The 16,915-nt window shown below is 39.2% G+C and overlaps 1 protein-coding gene across 3 annotated transcripts in view; it reads right to left on the reverse strand.

The window, feature by feature from the left end:
* The window catches only part of LOC102788973 (paired box protein Pax-7-like), a 115,853-nt gene extending 100,139 nt beyond the window's left edge, over positions 1-15,714 (reverse strand). Inside the window, exons 1-5 of one of the 3 annotated variants that reach the window (XM_035915017.2) lie at positions 15,623-15,714; positions 15,273-15,341; positions 14,275-14,510; positions 13,909-14,053; positions 13,351-13,479 (exon numbers count right to left, since the gene is read on the reverse strand). In XM_035915017.2, the coding sequence (XP_035770910.2) occupies positions 13,351-13,479; positions 13,909-14,053; positions 14,275-14,510; positions 15,273-15,327 (565 nt within the window). In that variant the 5' untranslated portion in view covers positions 15,328-15,341; positions 15,623-15,714. Of the gene's footprint in view, positions 1-13,350; positions 13,480-13,908; positions 14,054-14,274; positions 14,511-15,272 lie in introns of all 3 variants that reach the window. The other 2 variants (XM_006807157.3, XM_006807156.3) reach the window with 2 other exon arrangements.
* Positions 15,715-16,915: the final 1,201 nt, after the last annotated feature.

Consider the following 16,915-nt stretch of genomic DNA (forward strand, 5'->3'; position numbering starts at 1 on the left):
CAGAGGCGCAAAACACCAGCTACTGGCAGACCAAGCAGTCAGCCGAGACTGCAGGACCAGACTGACCAACCTGTGCACTGCCTGGATTGATTACAAGAAGGTCTATGACTCAATGCCCCACACCTGGATCCTGGAATGCCTAGAACTATATAAGATCAACAGGACCCTGAGAGCCTTCATCAGGAACTCAATGGGGATGTAGCGGACAACACTGGAGGCCAACCTCAAGCCCATAGCACAAGTCACCATCAAGTGCGGGATCTACCAAGGAGATGCTCTGTCCCCACTGCTGTTCTGCATAGGCCTGAACCCCCTCAGTGAGATAATTGACAAGACTGGCTACGGATACCGACTACGGAATGGAGCAGTTGTCAGCCACCTCCTGTACATGGTTGACATCAAGCTGTATGCCAAGAGTGAACGAGACATCAATTCACTGATCCACACCACCAGGACACCAATGACATCGGAATGTCGTTCGGGCTGGAGAAGTGTAGTTGGATGGTAACAAAGAGAGTGAAGGTAGTCAGAACGGAGGGGATCAAACTACCAGAAGGCAACATTGCAGACATAGAGGACAGTTACAAGTACCTGGAGATCCCATAGGCGAATGGGAACCATGACAAAGCCGCTAAGAAAGCTGCAACCACCAAGTACCTGCAGAGGGTCAGGCAAGTCCTGAGGAGTCAGCTGAACGGTAAGAACAAGATCTGGGCTATCAACACCTACGCCCTACCCGTGATCAGGTACCCTGCTGGGGTAATAGGCTGGCCAAAGGAGGAGATAGAAGCCACTGACATCAAGACAAGAAAGCTCCTTACCATGCACAAGATCCATTGAGGCTGGGGTCTATCACACCAGGCAAGACCCCAGGTGCTAGCTGTGTAAAGATGCTCCAGAGACAATCCAGCACATAAAAGCAGGGTGTAAGATGCTAGCAAGCAAGGCATACATGGAACGCCATAACCAAGTGGCCGGCATAGTGTACAGGAACATCTGTGCCGAGTATAACCTGGAAGTCCCGGGGTCAAAATGGGAGATGCCCCCAAGGGTGATGGAGAATGACTGAGCTAAGATCCGGTGGGACTTCCAGATACAGACGGACAAAATGGTGGTGGCTAACCAACATAGTGGTGGTAGACAAACATAAGAAGACGGCCGTAGTGATCAATGTAGCGTTTCCGAATGACAGCAACATCAGGAAGAAGGAACACGAGAAGTTCGAGAAATACCAAGGGCTCAGAGAAGAGCTCGAGAAGATGTGGAGGGTGAAGGTGACGGTGGTCCAAGCGGTAATCGGAGCAGTAGGTACAGTGACTCCCAAGCTAGCCGAGTGGCTCCAGCAGATCCCGGGAACAACAGCGGAGATCTCTGTCCAGAAGAGCGCAGTCCTAGGAACAGCTAAGATACTGCGCAGGACCCTCAAGCTCCCAGGCCTCTGGTAGAGGACCCAAGCTTGAAGGATTGACCGCCCACAGGGGCAAGTGGGGAATTTTTATTTTCTTTAATATGTGTGTGTGTTTATATATATACATATATATATACACACATATATATAAGTGTAGCAAGTGTATATATATATATATATATATATATATATATATGTGTGTGTGTGTGTGTGTGTGTGTGTGTGTGTGTGTGTAGATATATATATGACAAAAAACAGTAACTGACTGAAAAAAAATCTCAATCCATTTTCATTTATAAAATAAATGTTCTCTCAATTTGCAACAAATCTGCTGTTGAACTTAAAATGCCTCAACAGTGACATCTGCTGATATCAGGGTGGCAGGATCTCTTCTTTCAACTGAATACACTTGTGTACAGTGGCCCTGAAAGGCCAAACGGACTGCAACTTCAGAAAACACTTGCAAAAAGAAAAACGCTGCAAAAAGAAAAATGCTGCAAAAAGAAAAATGCTGCAAAAAGAAAAACACTTGCAAAAAGAAAAATGCTGCAAAAAGAAAAACACTGCAAAAAGAAAAATGCTGCAAAAAGAAAAACGCTGCAAAAGGAAAAATGCTGCAAAAAGAAAAACGCTGCAAAAGCACACAAAGCACAACGGAAATAGGAAAAAAGACAACGGAAATGTTTCTGGGGAGATAATAACCGGACGGACCAGTTGCACAAACCAAAACATGCTAATGAGTGCACTGGGACTGGGAGACACTTCAAAGAAGTGGAAGCGGAGCGGCCAAAGAGTAAACTTTCAAAAGTAAGTTCTGAATATTATGTCACTTATTTATGTGCAAATGTTTAATAATGAGGAACATTAAAACATTACTGTTGGTCACATATCGGCAAAGTTATGTGAAATTAGCGATGTTTGTACTTTCAGCGTTTAATTTGTTTTAAAGCCTTTACTTTATACGCCGTTAGATAGTCGACCTTAATCTTACAGAGAATCTGATGATTTTGTGGATAATTAAAGTCAGTCATATATCCACAAACACAACAGGCTGAAAGTCAGTGATGCTGCTCAGTTTGCAGTCCTGAATATCACGGCACAAGCAGGATTCACTGCGCTGTTAATGTTAGCTATGTTATATTGCTGCCTTTGTTCGGTGGTGTCGAGCCAAATGGACTTTAACGTGTGTTTGAACGAGCTGACGATTCACTCGTTAAGCTGAAAGAAAGATGTTTTAATCACAGGAGTCACACATGTGTCCACTGTACTATCTGGGAACTCTTCTTGTTTAGCACTCGTAATAACACAAACACTAAATCCTCCTTCTCGTGTGCTGTTTTGTAGCAGTGTAAACACCTGAGACTGTCACTTGTCTGTCCTGCACTCTCTCTCTGTTTTTTTCTCCCTGATTGTGGAATAAAAGTATGAACATTTATTTATAAGTTACACTTGTGTTTGAATCCTGCAGCTTATCACACATTTGATTTCCATGTGTCACAACTGCAAGTGTCCAGAGTGAGGACAGACTGAGGGACCCACTGCTGCACATCATCTGTGAGGCTTTGCACCCCTGATGATCCACCAGGACAAACTCAGCAGTGTGTGAGGAAGAGGAGGAGGAAGAGCCAGCAGCAGCTGACAGATGGAGAGAGTAGACAGACTGTTCCCTGTTTGTGAAGGACTGCTAGGAAAGTTTAGAATAACTAATTGTCTGTCCTGAATCAGTCTTATTAGGTAATGTTCAAATAATTTTATCATTCCAGTGTTTTCAGTGTGGGAGAAAGTACTCAGGGCCTTCTAGTTATACACTATGAAAGGCAGTAAAAAGTTTAATGTTCAGAAGTATGCATCAGCAGCAGAATGGAGCTAAAAATAAATGTTTGTTTCAGTTCTATGAAGCTTTGAGTATTTTGGATTAGTAGTACTGCTGTGTTTGTTGCATCATATTGCTGTAATTGTTTATATGCTTTATATATTCTGAGGTAAGTTGATCTATAGAAGTCAGCCTGTTTAAGGTTCTGATATCTATTCTGTATGACTTAAAGCAGTTATGACATGGTCTGATTTTCTCACCCAATAAAGGAATATTTCATATATCAGTCTACTCTTCATTCTATCAGAAACAGTTATCACAGCTCGTACATTTGCTTCTTCCACACATATATAAGCATTGCGCCAAATTTAGTAATGCCAACATATTAAAAGAACAATGTTTGTCTCTTATATATAATACATCTATATATACACTGTCACAGATACTTGTCTTTAAGTGAAGATTTAAGGTGATAGGAAATATAAATAAATGCAACTTGAATCTTTTCTGAAGCTCAGTTTTTGGCACAGAGTTCATGTTCACTGCTGTAATAACTAATAATGATTAATATAATATTGGCCATCTTATATTTACATTACCAAAGTGAGATGACTTTAGTCTCATGAACAACATTAGCTAATTGTTATTTACTAGCTAATCTTAAATGACTGTTCAGTACAGAAATGAAGCCCAACAATCATGTTTTACAGTCCTGTGGTCTCAGCCTCAGATACTTATCAAATCACACAAAGCTCATGTAGAAACAAATGTACAAAATATGTTCTCCTTCATTTCTGTCAAACAAAGCTGTATAAAACGTTTCCAGCTGTTAGTACCATGGTTGCTAGGCAACCTGGGCAGCGCAACGGAGGCTAGACCGTCCCATTTCACAAGCCTACAAGCCTCGCACTTCCGGCCTCAGCGGTCTTTCAGTACGTGGCCCTTGAGGACCGTTAAGGCTGCGTACTTTAAGGCTGCAGACCCTGAATTGGGAAACAGTCCCTGAATTGGGATACAGCCATACATACATGTTTTGGTTCGTGCAACTGGTCCGTCCGGTTATTGTCTCCCCAGAAACATTTCCGTTGTCTTTTTTCCTATTTCCGTTGTGCTTTGTGTGCTTTTGCAGCGTTTTTTTTTTATTTTTGCAGCATTTTTCTTTTTGCAAGTGTTTTTCTTTTTGTAGCAATTTTCTTTTTGCAGCATTTTTCTTTTTGCAAGTCTTTTTCTTTTTGCAGCATTTTTCTTTTTGCAGTCCGTTTGGCCTCTCGGGGCCACCGTACACTTGCCTTTTTTTATTCATTCATTCCCTCTTAATGAGCACAGCAGTTCAAATCATGGACAAAGGGAGACTGTCCTTCCTTGCCGATCAACAACCACAACAAAAAACTGACATCAAATATGTTTAAACACATGACTAAATGTGACATTTTATCTGTTCCTTTTCAGAAGACATTTTCTTTATTAGTCTCAACAATTAGCTCAGTTTTTTATTTTATTGCTTTATTACTTTGTATAGTATGGATGGCTTTAAGGGAGGTTTTTATCAGTAGGAAAACTTATGAAAATACAGTTAAAAGTCCAAAATTTCTGCTTGTTTGTTGTGAGCAGCAGCTCGACCAAGAATTATAAATGGCTTCTCATGCACATTCAGGCCTGTGAGACTCATTTAGACACTCTTTGCTACAGGCAGACATTTCTGCATTTCTGCCATTCAAAAACACTTTGTTTATAGTGTTATATGAAAGCCTTATTTTTATGCATTTGTTACTACTAAGGAGAACACATATGAGGTTTAAGGCCTAGACAATTTTTTATATTTTTTTGTCTTGCACAATGGAAAATGTCTGAAAATAAAAGTGGGTATCCCTTTATCCAGCTCTTAATTTCATAAATTCTCCAACATGATGGAAACGCAGCCAGATGCTGCTCATTTTATGTTTTTGCTTGTTTTTGCTCCACAAGCTTGCACTTGGCTCTCTGTGTACCTGGCCTGTACTACTACACTTGTCTTCAGATCATCTGCCATCCTTCCTTCTTTTACATAATGGTATGATCCAAGTCTGTCTGTACATGCGATTGCTCGCATGGTGTGCCAATCAAAATAGAATCCCTCCCCTGTCTGCATGAATTCTCAGCAGGGCTGAAGATTTGGCTCCCACATACTGAGGGGCCATTAATTACTGACATAGGAAATTATCGCACGGCCCGGATATAAATGTATAGTGGGCCGTATGTTTGAGACCCCTGCAATATACAGTTTATTAATTAATGGAATAAATAGCTAGGATATTTATATTATTGTGTTGTGTGACTTCAGGCTTCAGAGAAGTTGGCTTTCCTCTCATATGCACAGTCCTATATCTCCCTCTGGGTTATTTAAAGGGCCCATTCATCCAAATTAACAGAGCGCCCATATCTCTCATGTTACCTAAAGCTTTCTTCAGTCGTGTTGCACTGCTATTATTGTTTTATCATTAACTATTTTCATGCAGTTGAGTTGAAACCATGTCATTATTAGGTAATGTTTGCTGCAGGCAGTCCAAAAAGGACATTCAGGTAAAATGCTTCTCTAGTAGTTCTGCTATACTTGCTGCTTGAAGTTGCTGTAAGAATTCTTCTAATGCTAATAATAGAGAGTAGAGCGTCGGCCACAGCGATCCCTCCCACTGCAGTTGCATATTCATTCAAAACAGAAGCATTAGAAATGCCGATCAGCTCACCAGCACAGAGCAGAAGCCTTTCAGCATTTTGCTGTTGTCTAGCTCAATCGTATCACTTTGAAGGAGTCTATTCAGAGGTATTCATGCATCTGCCTTCAGGCTACAATGGCAGCCACTTTATAAACTGTCAGGCTGCTTGCCTCAAGCTTTCGGTTCATATTGTTTCCTTTCTTTAATAGACTTGGAGGAGTTCATCAACTCCTTCAGTGGCAAATGCAGGCACAGAATAGCAGGCTGGCCTCCTTGTCCATTTCAACCCAGGTTAATTTTTTTTTCTTCTCATCCTGTTAGCGGCCCACAACATACATAAAAGTTGTTTCTGCACACTTGCTCATGCCTGCACACAGCAAACACAAAACATTTCGCTGTCTGGGCAAAAGCAAATTCTTCAAATCAAGATATTTTTTAAAATTAAAAGACATAAATATAGGCACACAGACAAGGAAGATTAATTATATTAAAATATCATTTTCATCAAACTCCTGTTTTGATGTAAATGTGAATATTTTGTTATGCCATCCACAGTAATTGCGTGTCAGCTGAAATATGAAATTACAGCAAAATTTTGGACCGGTTTGCGTGACATTTTTTTTTTTTTTGATGTGCTGTAATTCGAGTTAAACACAATCAGAAATTAAATCACTACTACTGCTGAGGCTGTTCTCGTTGGTCAGGTTGTAGTAAAACCTACTAAGAATCGCATGCTGTGCTAATCGATACCTTTAGACTTCTCTCAGAACAAAGTGAAAAAAGATTTTTGTGCAAAGAGCTGCAGCAGATCCATTCACTAATCCAAGGTTACTAGCGTGTCAGAGTGTGGTCCCTCATGAAGCCACAGTGTGAACAATGCTGTTTCCACCATGACCAAAGACTGTGCTAAAGATTTGGCTCGAATTATTTTTATTGCAGTGATAGAGAAATGGCTGATAATCCACTTTCATTCCTATAAACAGAGTGAACATTTGCTCACCCACCATCCAAAAACACTGTTGGGCCTTTATACCCAAGTAATCTCTGTTTATTTAAGGTTGTTTTTTTAGCCAATAACTATGAATAGATGGTGTTCACTAAATGAGATTTACTTCATGAACTTATGGAGAAACCCACAGAAAAGCCACTCACCCCCAGAGAAATAAACTTGCTATATAATTTTTAGATGATTTCCTAATCATCTAATACTGCTCATTTTTGCTTGTTTTATGTTTGTCATAAAATTTAACATTTGAAACAAAAATTAAACAGGCAGTGGGACATTAAAAGATTTCAAACCCTCTTTTCAGTATTATACTATGATCTTGTTCTTTGGATCCTCCTTTAATGCAAATCTTTTCTTTTCATGCTTAATTTCATTCATATTAATTAGGCACAGGCCCCAACACTCACACTTAAGATAATATCTGAGGAGTCTGGGTTTTTGGAATTTTATCCTAGTTTTCCTGGGACCTTAACAATATGGAATTCCATGAATAATACAGCAACAGGGTGATTGGTTTACATGTTTATATTTTTATAGTGAAAAATAATAGTTAAAATTTTTACTTTGCAATAAAGCAAGAGAACTATGGCCTTGTTGTTTCTATAAATCCAGATATCTGCTTTGATATGTTTTTTTTTGTTGTTGTTGTTGAATTGTGAACATTATTCCCCCTAAATCTCAGGGGCATCTCATTTTTAAAGACTCACAAGCTATATGGTGAGTCTATATGGTGTTGCTGTATTATAAAGGAAGTGATATTGCAAATCAACATGTAATCTACATTAAAACTTATCCACGCTTAATTTTTAAGCTATTTTAATTTCAAAATAAATTCAGTGGTGCTGCAGATGGAAGAACACTCTAAAAGGCATTACAAAGCTGCTGCAGAGTATTTCTGGTCCGACTGATTTTGGCAGGGAGCGGTGTCTTTAAAGACAGCAGAGTTTAATCCTACAGCTAGCTGTGAGAGAAGCAAGGTGCAGAAAGAACATTCTCTGAATGGTCTGTTAGCATACAGCGGAAAGTTTTCCCGTGCAGCCAAATGAACCTGATTAAAGTAGATATTTCCCTTCTACACCCTGACACAGGCAGCTAACAAACCAATCAAGCACATGATATCAAATGAAGTTCTTAAACCTTGAAAAGGTGAGTGAAATCTTCAAATCTAAAAAGGCTTTTTAAGGTTTCCAAAAATGTATCTTGGCATTTAGTGTTTTCCGGCTATGAGGTATTCCACTCATTTAAAAATACATGTAAAACGTTGATCAATAGAATAATGACATGAGTGATACAAATTCTGAATTAAACTAGAACTATACAGCCGAGGTATAATATTTCTTTAAGGTTTCAGACTGACCAAAGTGTTAACATTGCATGATTTTGTTATAATATTGTTTGTGCAAATATTATATTGCTCTCTTTGCATTTGCACTGTGTATATCCTTTACAAATGGGTTGTTAATGGGATGCCCTAGGCTTCTGACTGCCCTCATCCCAGTTTTGCCTGCTTGCTCTTTGTGGACCATTCCTCTTTTGTTGGCTGATCAGCTTCCTATTGGGTTGCCAGACAAGATCCTTGGCATTTGTCGGCAAATGAAAGAAGGATTAAGGGATGGCTACTAAACACTCCACGGCTAAGAAGTGGGCTGCTATTCTCCTATTCAAAGCCCTCTCCCAGTTCAGAAGCTCCCCTTTATATATATTTGTTTTCTCAAAGACAACATTGAGAAGTCCCCAGTTCTGCAGAAATAAAGGAAAGTCAGGCCGGCAAACATGCTTATAGTTGTTGAAAGGGAAAAGAAATCATACAATTAGCTGCACTCTAAGTACCAACAATTACAATCAAGTGTGATGTTTTCTTGGTGTAAACCTTTAAGATGTTTCATATGTTAAAAGTATTAAATGAATTTATCAACTACCTAACTTGGTGGTAACTGAAATGTCTGAAAGAAATCAGTCTCTGTTTGATGAGACTATAGAAATGGAACCAATACTCATAAATGGGAATAAGAAAATATTAGCAGATCAACTGGTGTAAAAATAGGTATTCTTCTCTGAGGTCCCCAAGCGCTTTGGGGTCCTTAGGGACTAGAAAAGCGCTATACAAATGCAGGCCATTTACCATTTACCATGTTCTGTAGAGCCTGTGGATCCTTCTGCTGGTCACTGAATTTGATTCATTCACATTATCATTGTCATCAGCAGTAATTCAGTATTATCATTCATCATCAAAGCAAGCTGCGACAAACAAAATTAATTTCTGGGCACATGATACATCTGAACGTCTGTTATACAGAGCATTAGACTGATTATATGCAACATAACAAATTATGTGGAAAATATTCTTGTTAAATATCTCGGTGCCTATTTTTAAGGCATATTTGAACAACCAATACAATGCTCCAAAACACATGTGAATCACTCCACAAATAGTCTTCACTTTTATTGTAAATTGCAGTCTTCTTTTCACATGTAATCCTTAAGTTGAATGTGAAAAATAAAACTCAGAAAATTCCTCCACATACGTAAATGAAAACATGATCACTAAAACAACTGAGAAGTCTGAAACTTTTACTGATTTACTGCTGAAAATTTTGCTTAAAGTAGATCAAAGACTGGAAATACAAACTTGTTTAGTTATTTCTTCTGTTATCAACTGTTAAAAAACCTCTGACGGCCACTAATGAAATCTCTGCTCTCCCTGGGGCAACAACTTATATTTAGCATTGTTCATCTTTGACAACAAGCCCTGAACCTGCTTTAATCTGAAACCGTACTGTCACACATTTCTACATTAAATGACTCACTTTCTGATGTCTGTCTTTTATATGATTTAAATATTTCAGTTTTGATCTTTCCACACAGTAAGGCTATTTGAATAAAACATTCCCATGTTGCTTTCTGATTTTTCCTATTTGCTGTGTGTCTTGTGTTACTGTGCTTTATCCTGTTCCTCTGTGCGTCTGCAGTGACCCAGTTTCCCCACAGGGATCTAATGCTGTCCCTGCCCACCTCCAGAACCTCATCCAACTATGATTCCCTTCATTTCACATGGTGAGAAAGAGGGAGAGCCTAGAAAAAAATGCTTCACATAGACAACTGTAATTTAAAAATATATGTTAAATATTTCTCTCTGGTTTTAAGGAAGGCAGCTATGAATTCAAGATGTGAAAACTTGATGTCATTTGTTTCCAAATAACCACAATGATTTCACTCAGACATCACAGGAAGAGAGGCCGTCCCTCTAAACAGAGGGCTGGACAGATCCTCTCTCATATAGAAAATGGGCTTTAATTATTATACAGGCAAGCCTGAAAGCAGTGTTGGCTTCAGCTAATGTGATGAACCCTCATTGTGGCAGTGTCACTACAAATGCTACAAATAATGAAAAGCAACAGAGGATCAAAGCCTCTAAGCTCCTCACTTTGTTCCAGCAGCTTCATACCTTCCTCACCTACTTTTTCCTCTGCTGTTAAAGTCTGAAACAGAGCAGAGGAAGCGTGCCCTCAGGTCTCCCTCAGGCCAGCATACCACCACAGCTTCAACAGTCAGCATTACAGTGGAACCAACTTCTGTGAACATATGTGCCTTTTTTTATACTTATAACTCATTTGTAAGGGAGTAAAATTTCACTGTTATGACGCAAAACAACCTCTGCATCCATAATCACAGACTACTAGCATGTCTATATGTTGATTCTTTTCAAAGCTTTAGGGACAGTGTTAGCTGATTCCTAAGTCTCTGCATTCTTTTGTCCTTCAGAGGAATGATTTGCTATAAAATCAGTGCATCCTAGGAATGTTTAGTCGAGGGCTACGTGATCATGTTTATAACATCATGGTCTCACATCACTGATTTTTTACATTTTCACTAGTGATTAATTTATTTTATCACTCGCTATAAAAATTAAGACTTTTGGTTATATTGGATTTTTATATCACTTCTTTTATCAGTACAATAAAGTGTTAATGTAACATACTATATTAAAATACATTTTATATTCATATGTCGTGAACAAAATTTCATCAAGGATCTTACAAAATTTTATTTACAGTACATCATTATAAACTATACATCTGATCGGTGGTAATGCTTTGATGTAATCTAGATCATTACGTAAGACAACAAATATTATCTCCACAAAGAATTGAAATCAGTGTGACGGGATTTATTTCTGACGTTTGGAAACCTTCTTTAGTTTTACATTTAAAATTCAATACACTTTTTATATGTTCATTGTAATATTTACAATTCTTTGTTTAATTAAAATGAAATAAATTACATGTGCACTCTGGGATGATGCCTTCAAAGTGCTATATTTAAGCATGCCAACTGTTAGTGCAGGTCAAAGACAGAAAAGCAGCAGATCCTCACACTGACGCAAATGCCAGCAGCATTTTTGAATTTTTACCCCACGAATGACTGTGACACATCACTGTCATGATGATTTTGACTCACTACTCATTACTGCTGATACACTTCCACTGACTTCCAATCCCCTTTACATTTTGTAACACAGCTGTTAAAAATGTGAATTTTGGTGCACAACAGCAGGGGAGAAAAGAGAGGTTAATCCCAGTTTAATACAGTGATGCACAGCCCAGGACCGTGGCTGTGATGATTGTGTTATCTGCAGACAGCATTTAGGTCTCCCTCAATTTCAACCCAGGTAAAATAGCTGGAGGAAAGTGAAGGTGGAGTAGAGTAAGTGTGAATGCCTGGGGAAATTGTTATTAATAGCTGCAACTTCCCACAGACTGTGCTCTCTGCAAAGAAGCTTCCCGTCACCTCCACTGGATTTGTTTGAAGTGCTTTCTCTATCCTCACTGTGTACCTTTTCTCTTTCAACCAGGCTGGACTCTAGTGGGTTTTTTTCTACATACTGCTTATTTATATCTTTAAGACACAGCAGACACACTAAATAGCTATAAACTGTAGAAAGAAAGCCTGCACAGCTGTTTAACTGGATTCCAGTCACCTCCAAGAAGCATTTTGAGTGTTTTCTACAACGTGACAGTAATTTACAGAACCAAGGCCATTACTTTGAAGCTTTGATATGTACATTTAGCAAACGTAAACAATGATCCTAACTGAAGATTAACAGTAAGTTTGTCATTTATCAGTTATATGCAAATGTCAGACTATCACGTGTGTGTGTGTGTGTGTGTGTGTGTTACTTTTAAAGGTTATTTCAAATTAGGCTTTCTCATTTTATGTCGTTTTTAGCTTGTCCCTTGCTGTAATCAGTGCTCACATATCATGTAAATAAAAAAATCATCTCATATAATGGATCAAATAAAACTGGTAAACAGTACCCTTCAATGAGTTTGTCTGAATCACTACTGCCTCTTCCATTCAACCTAAAATTCACTCTGACTCCTGCTGAAATATGTACAGCACGCCACCAAAAGTAAACATTAAAAAAACATTTGAAAATTAAAATAATTATATATATATTTTAAAAATACTATCTAAATGAGGGGAGCGGAAAGCTTACAATCTCATGAATTTATGCTGCAGGCTTCACACCATGAAGTGAGCCACTGAGAGATGAAAGTGAAAAGAAATAAAAGGCTCAATTTAATCTGCTTTAAGGCCCTTCAACAGCGTGTGCCTGGGACTGTGAGAGTGAGGGCTGATAGGGGATAAATATATTTCTTACCATGCCTTCCAGCTATTACACCCCTCTCCAACACAGACGCCTATTCAACAGAGGCAGGTTTCATTACCAGCTGTAATAGGCTAAGTCTTCAAATTATGAAATGCCAAGCTCGGATGACACAGAGACACTAGCTGGGCTGATCTTTTGAAGAATGTGGAAAGGGGGAGACTTGATAGCTGTTTGAAAAAAAAAAATCACCAGTGAAACCAGTGGTCAGAAAGCACTGGGCCCGCTGCAGGCCTCAAGTTTAAAGAACAGACGGCCGTCCACACGCTACACTCAAACATGCTGCATCGACGTCACTTTAATAAAAATGAACTAAACAAAAGCTTCCAACCGCCATGTATACGTGTGTATATGAAAGAAATATGAAGAGGGGATATTTAACACCTTCCATTAAAATCGTACTATAACGATATATTTACTATACCTTTTCATTTTAAACGTTATGAATTTAATACATGCATATATGTAATTGTGCCATTTTTGGCTAGGTTCGTGTATTTATTTAGCGTTTGTTTGTTTGTAGGCTAAATGTCATTTCAGAGGAAAATTCTGCTTGAACTTGGTATCCACACACGGAGCTGACGACCTGGCTCCTGCCGCCTGTGATCGGTATGGACATTTGTCACCGTTTAGCGTGACGGGAGCCCGCGCCACCGCTCACCATGAATATTTAAGCGGCTCCAGGCGGGAGAAGTCATGGGACAAAACGCCCGTTTAGACCTGATTAGCAGACAGTTAGCCGCTAGTCCTCCCGGGGCCTACCTTTCTCCCCGAGGATGCCGTCGATGCTGTGTTTCGTTTTCTTTTCTCCGTCCTCTTCCTTTTTATCGCACTCATCCTCATCCTCCTTTTTCCCAAAACGAGCGCGAAGTACACGGCTGATCGAACTCACTGCGAGCAGAAAGGCATCTTTAGCAATAACATAATAATAATAATAATAATAATAATAATAATAATAATAATAATAATAATGTTTTTTATATTAAATTCACTGTTATTCTATTATTATATCATTACTTTATTATATTGTACTGTTATTATTTTTGTTATTACCATATTACCATTTACAACGATAGCAACAACAACAACAATAACAATAATAATAATAATAATAACAATAATAATAATAATAATAATAATAATAATAATAATAATAATAATAATAATAATAATAACAATAATAATAATAATAATATATTTTTATATATTTTTACATTATTATATTTTTCGTGATAACTTCCTTGATTTGAAAGTCTGTTTTTATGTATTCATCGGGGAGGGCAAAATTCAGAGTAAAACTGTGAATTAAACGCCGCTTACCAGAGGAGGCCTCACCTGAAGGGACTGTGCTTCTGTCACACACCCCGTCCTTCAGTAGCTTATCCCGGATCTCCCAGCTGAACATGCCAGGGTTGTCCCGCTTGTACTCTTCAATCCTTCTCTCTACATCCGGCGTGGCTACCTGCTGCAGGTCGCCGTGAGCCACACAGAAACAAGGAGAGTGAGCTGAGCCACAGGCTACAGGCCCCGAAATCTTTCGAGTGACTTTTTAGAAAGCAGGTGGAAATATAAACTATAACAAGGCTGTGGAAGCCTACAGATAATCTACAGATTACTAACTTATTATTTAGCCTAGTGGTATTGACAAACAATTATCCGTGTTGTCCTTCAGATCGTTTCTCTCACCCGGGGTTTGCTGCCACCTATGGCGCCGGGTCGGATGGACCCGGTCTCTTGGTAGCGGCAGAGGATCTTGGACACGCAGCCGTGGGAGACACGAAGTTGGCGCGAAATGACACAGGGCCGGATCCCGTGGTGGGCCATCTCGACTATCTTGTGTCGGATATGGTTGGGCAACGGTCGGCCGTTAATGAAGACCCCCCCTAGCTGGTTGACCCGTCCCTGGCCCAGAGGAGTAGATACTGTGGATGACACAAGGCCAGATTCGGTACAGAGCGGCTTTAAGCGCAGACTGTTGTCTGTTATTAAATAATCCAGTTTGATGACAGGCTATTTTTCTTATCAATCACACGTAATGCGAGCCCGGTGTTCTTTCAGCTGTTCCCTGCCAGTATTCAAATCTCATTTGATCGCCATTAAGGGCTAACACTTCACAGTTCCACATGCCAAGCAGAGGAGGTGAAGAGCACCTGCTGCCACGCTTCACTGTTCGCCGTCACGCTGTCCAAATATTGGACTGATCCTCTGCTTCTGCCGGTGGGTTTCCAGGCGCGCGGAACTTGAAGCAATCCAAGTGCTGTAGAGACTGTCTCTGTTTTCTCTGGAATTTCTAGTCGTTTTCAATTCGCTGACAAAGTGGTCACTGGATGATTAACTGTGCTTGTGACCGGGGCCTTTAATATTTAGCATAAGAATAATACAACGGAAATTGTATTAGCATAAGAATAATGCAACGTGGGCTTTTTTTTTTTTGGGGGGGGGGGGGGGGGCACTTGCCTTTATTCATGCAATTGTGTTCAGTGCCAGTCCTTGCACACAAAGTTTATCCTGGAGTTGAGGCCTTAACTGTTAAGCACGCTGAAGGTCTTCTCACGTGCCTTTAATGTTTAATGCAGAATATTTGTTTGAATAATCTTCAAATTAAGCTCGCATTTTTTTTTCAGCCTCCGCACAAAATCTACCGGAGTCTGAGAGGCTGTTCAAGGCTACTGTCAAGCTCCTACCTTCCAGAGGGAATCCAGTGCGGGGATAGTTCTGTCCGGGAGCCGGGCGCATCATTCGTGGTACAGTTCCTGGCAAAGACGACATTGTAGCATTAAAAACAACAGAAAAGAAAATAAAACAAGACAAGAGAAAAAAGAAAATAAAAGAAAAAAAGATGGACACGTTTAGATGTCCGATTCAAGAGTTGATTTGTTGGTCACACGCGTTCTGAGGATAAAAAGTGGCAGTCAGATCCAGCGTGGAGCAAAAATCAAACAAACAAGCAAACAAACGAAAACGGCGGTTGGATGTTAAAATGTGAGCCCACAGCATTCAGGCACACGGGACTGCTGTGGAGCGGAGTCCTTACAATGCTAATGTGCTCGCAGTATACAGTTGTTCTGTCTGACATCAGTTTATTTTCTCCCGGAGAAGTCCGGACAAGCGGACTGGAGAATGGACGATTTTTCGCGAGAACCAATAGGTCCTTGGCGCTTTCTCTTATTTGAGGGGGAAAAGGCTCCAACAAGTTTCAGCAGCCAATGAGAACGAAGAACACACAAACGTACACACACACATACCAAACCCACGATACACTCACACTGAAAATGCAGGCCTTAACACAGACTTAGCACATCATCCACACCCGCACATCCGCCTGTACGTCACACTGGATGGACACAAAACACCAGCACCTGTCAAATACAGGCTACTGCAAGCCAGTGCAACTACTCTATAATGAACAGCTGCAGGCATTGACGTGTGCTGTGCTCACTCTTTCCTTTTATTTACAGCTGGGAAAAAAGACGTTTAAAGCAGTTTGAGCCCAACGCAGGAACACAAGCTAGTCCTCAAGGTTTGACACTTTTAGTCTTTAAGGTGAAAGTGTTTTCCATGTCTCATTTTCTGATCACGTTTTTCTAAAAGTTTGAAAAAAAATAATTAAATTGTGAAGCAGTGGCTGTCCTCTGAATGATAATAATAATAATAATAATAATAATAATAAAAACCTGAAAAGCTTAAAAAAAAGGAAATACAAAAAATTGTGTAAGATTCTAAGTGAAGCATTCAAAAGCTCAACAGGATTTATATTAATCAATTTTAATTCAGATCAAAAAATTATAAATGTGTTAAATTCAATACACCCAGTGAGCTGAATGTGAGGAGATAAAGATAATCAATATTATATTATATTATTATATAGTATATTATTATTCACTGAGCTGGAGATGCTCTGTATCTCACTGTACAGCTGTAAAGTGGCAATAAAGGCACTCTATTCTATTCTATTCTTTTCAATTTATTTACCCCTATTTATTCTGATGAATAAATGGCTACATATGGTTGTGTTTTTAATATATTCTTTATAATTAAAACTACATTTTAAAAAAAAATTAGAATTAAAGTTTCAGTCCATACATAGATACATTCACACATATAATTAATTGTCTAATTGATCAACTATATGATACAATAATAGGCACAATTTTAGGGGTGATCAGCTCTTATTGTTTGACCAAGCAGACAAATCAGAAAAGTCTATCTTTTCTTAGAGCCCTGAAAGTCTCTTGCAGACATCGTGTTCTACTGAATCTCCTGAGACAAATCCTGAGAGAAAACGTGTCTTTTGAGAGATAAATGGTATTTAGAGTAAAGTAGAACT

The sequence above is a fragment of the Neolamprologus brichardi genome, chromosome 20, assembly GCF_056152115.1.
Source record: "Neolamprologus brichardi isolate AB-2024 chromosome 20, ASM5615211v1, whole genome shotgun sequence".
NCBI classification, from domain to species: domain Eukaryota; kingdom Metazoa; phylum Chordata; class Actinopteri; order Cichliformes; family Cichlidae; genus Neolamprologus; species Neolamprologus brichardi.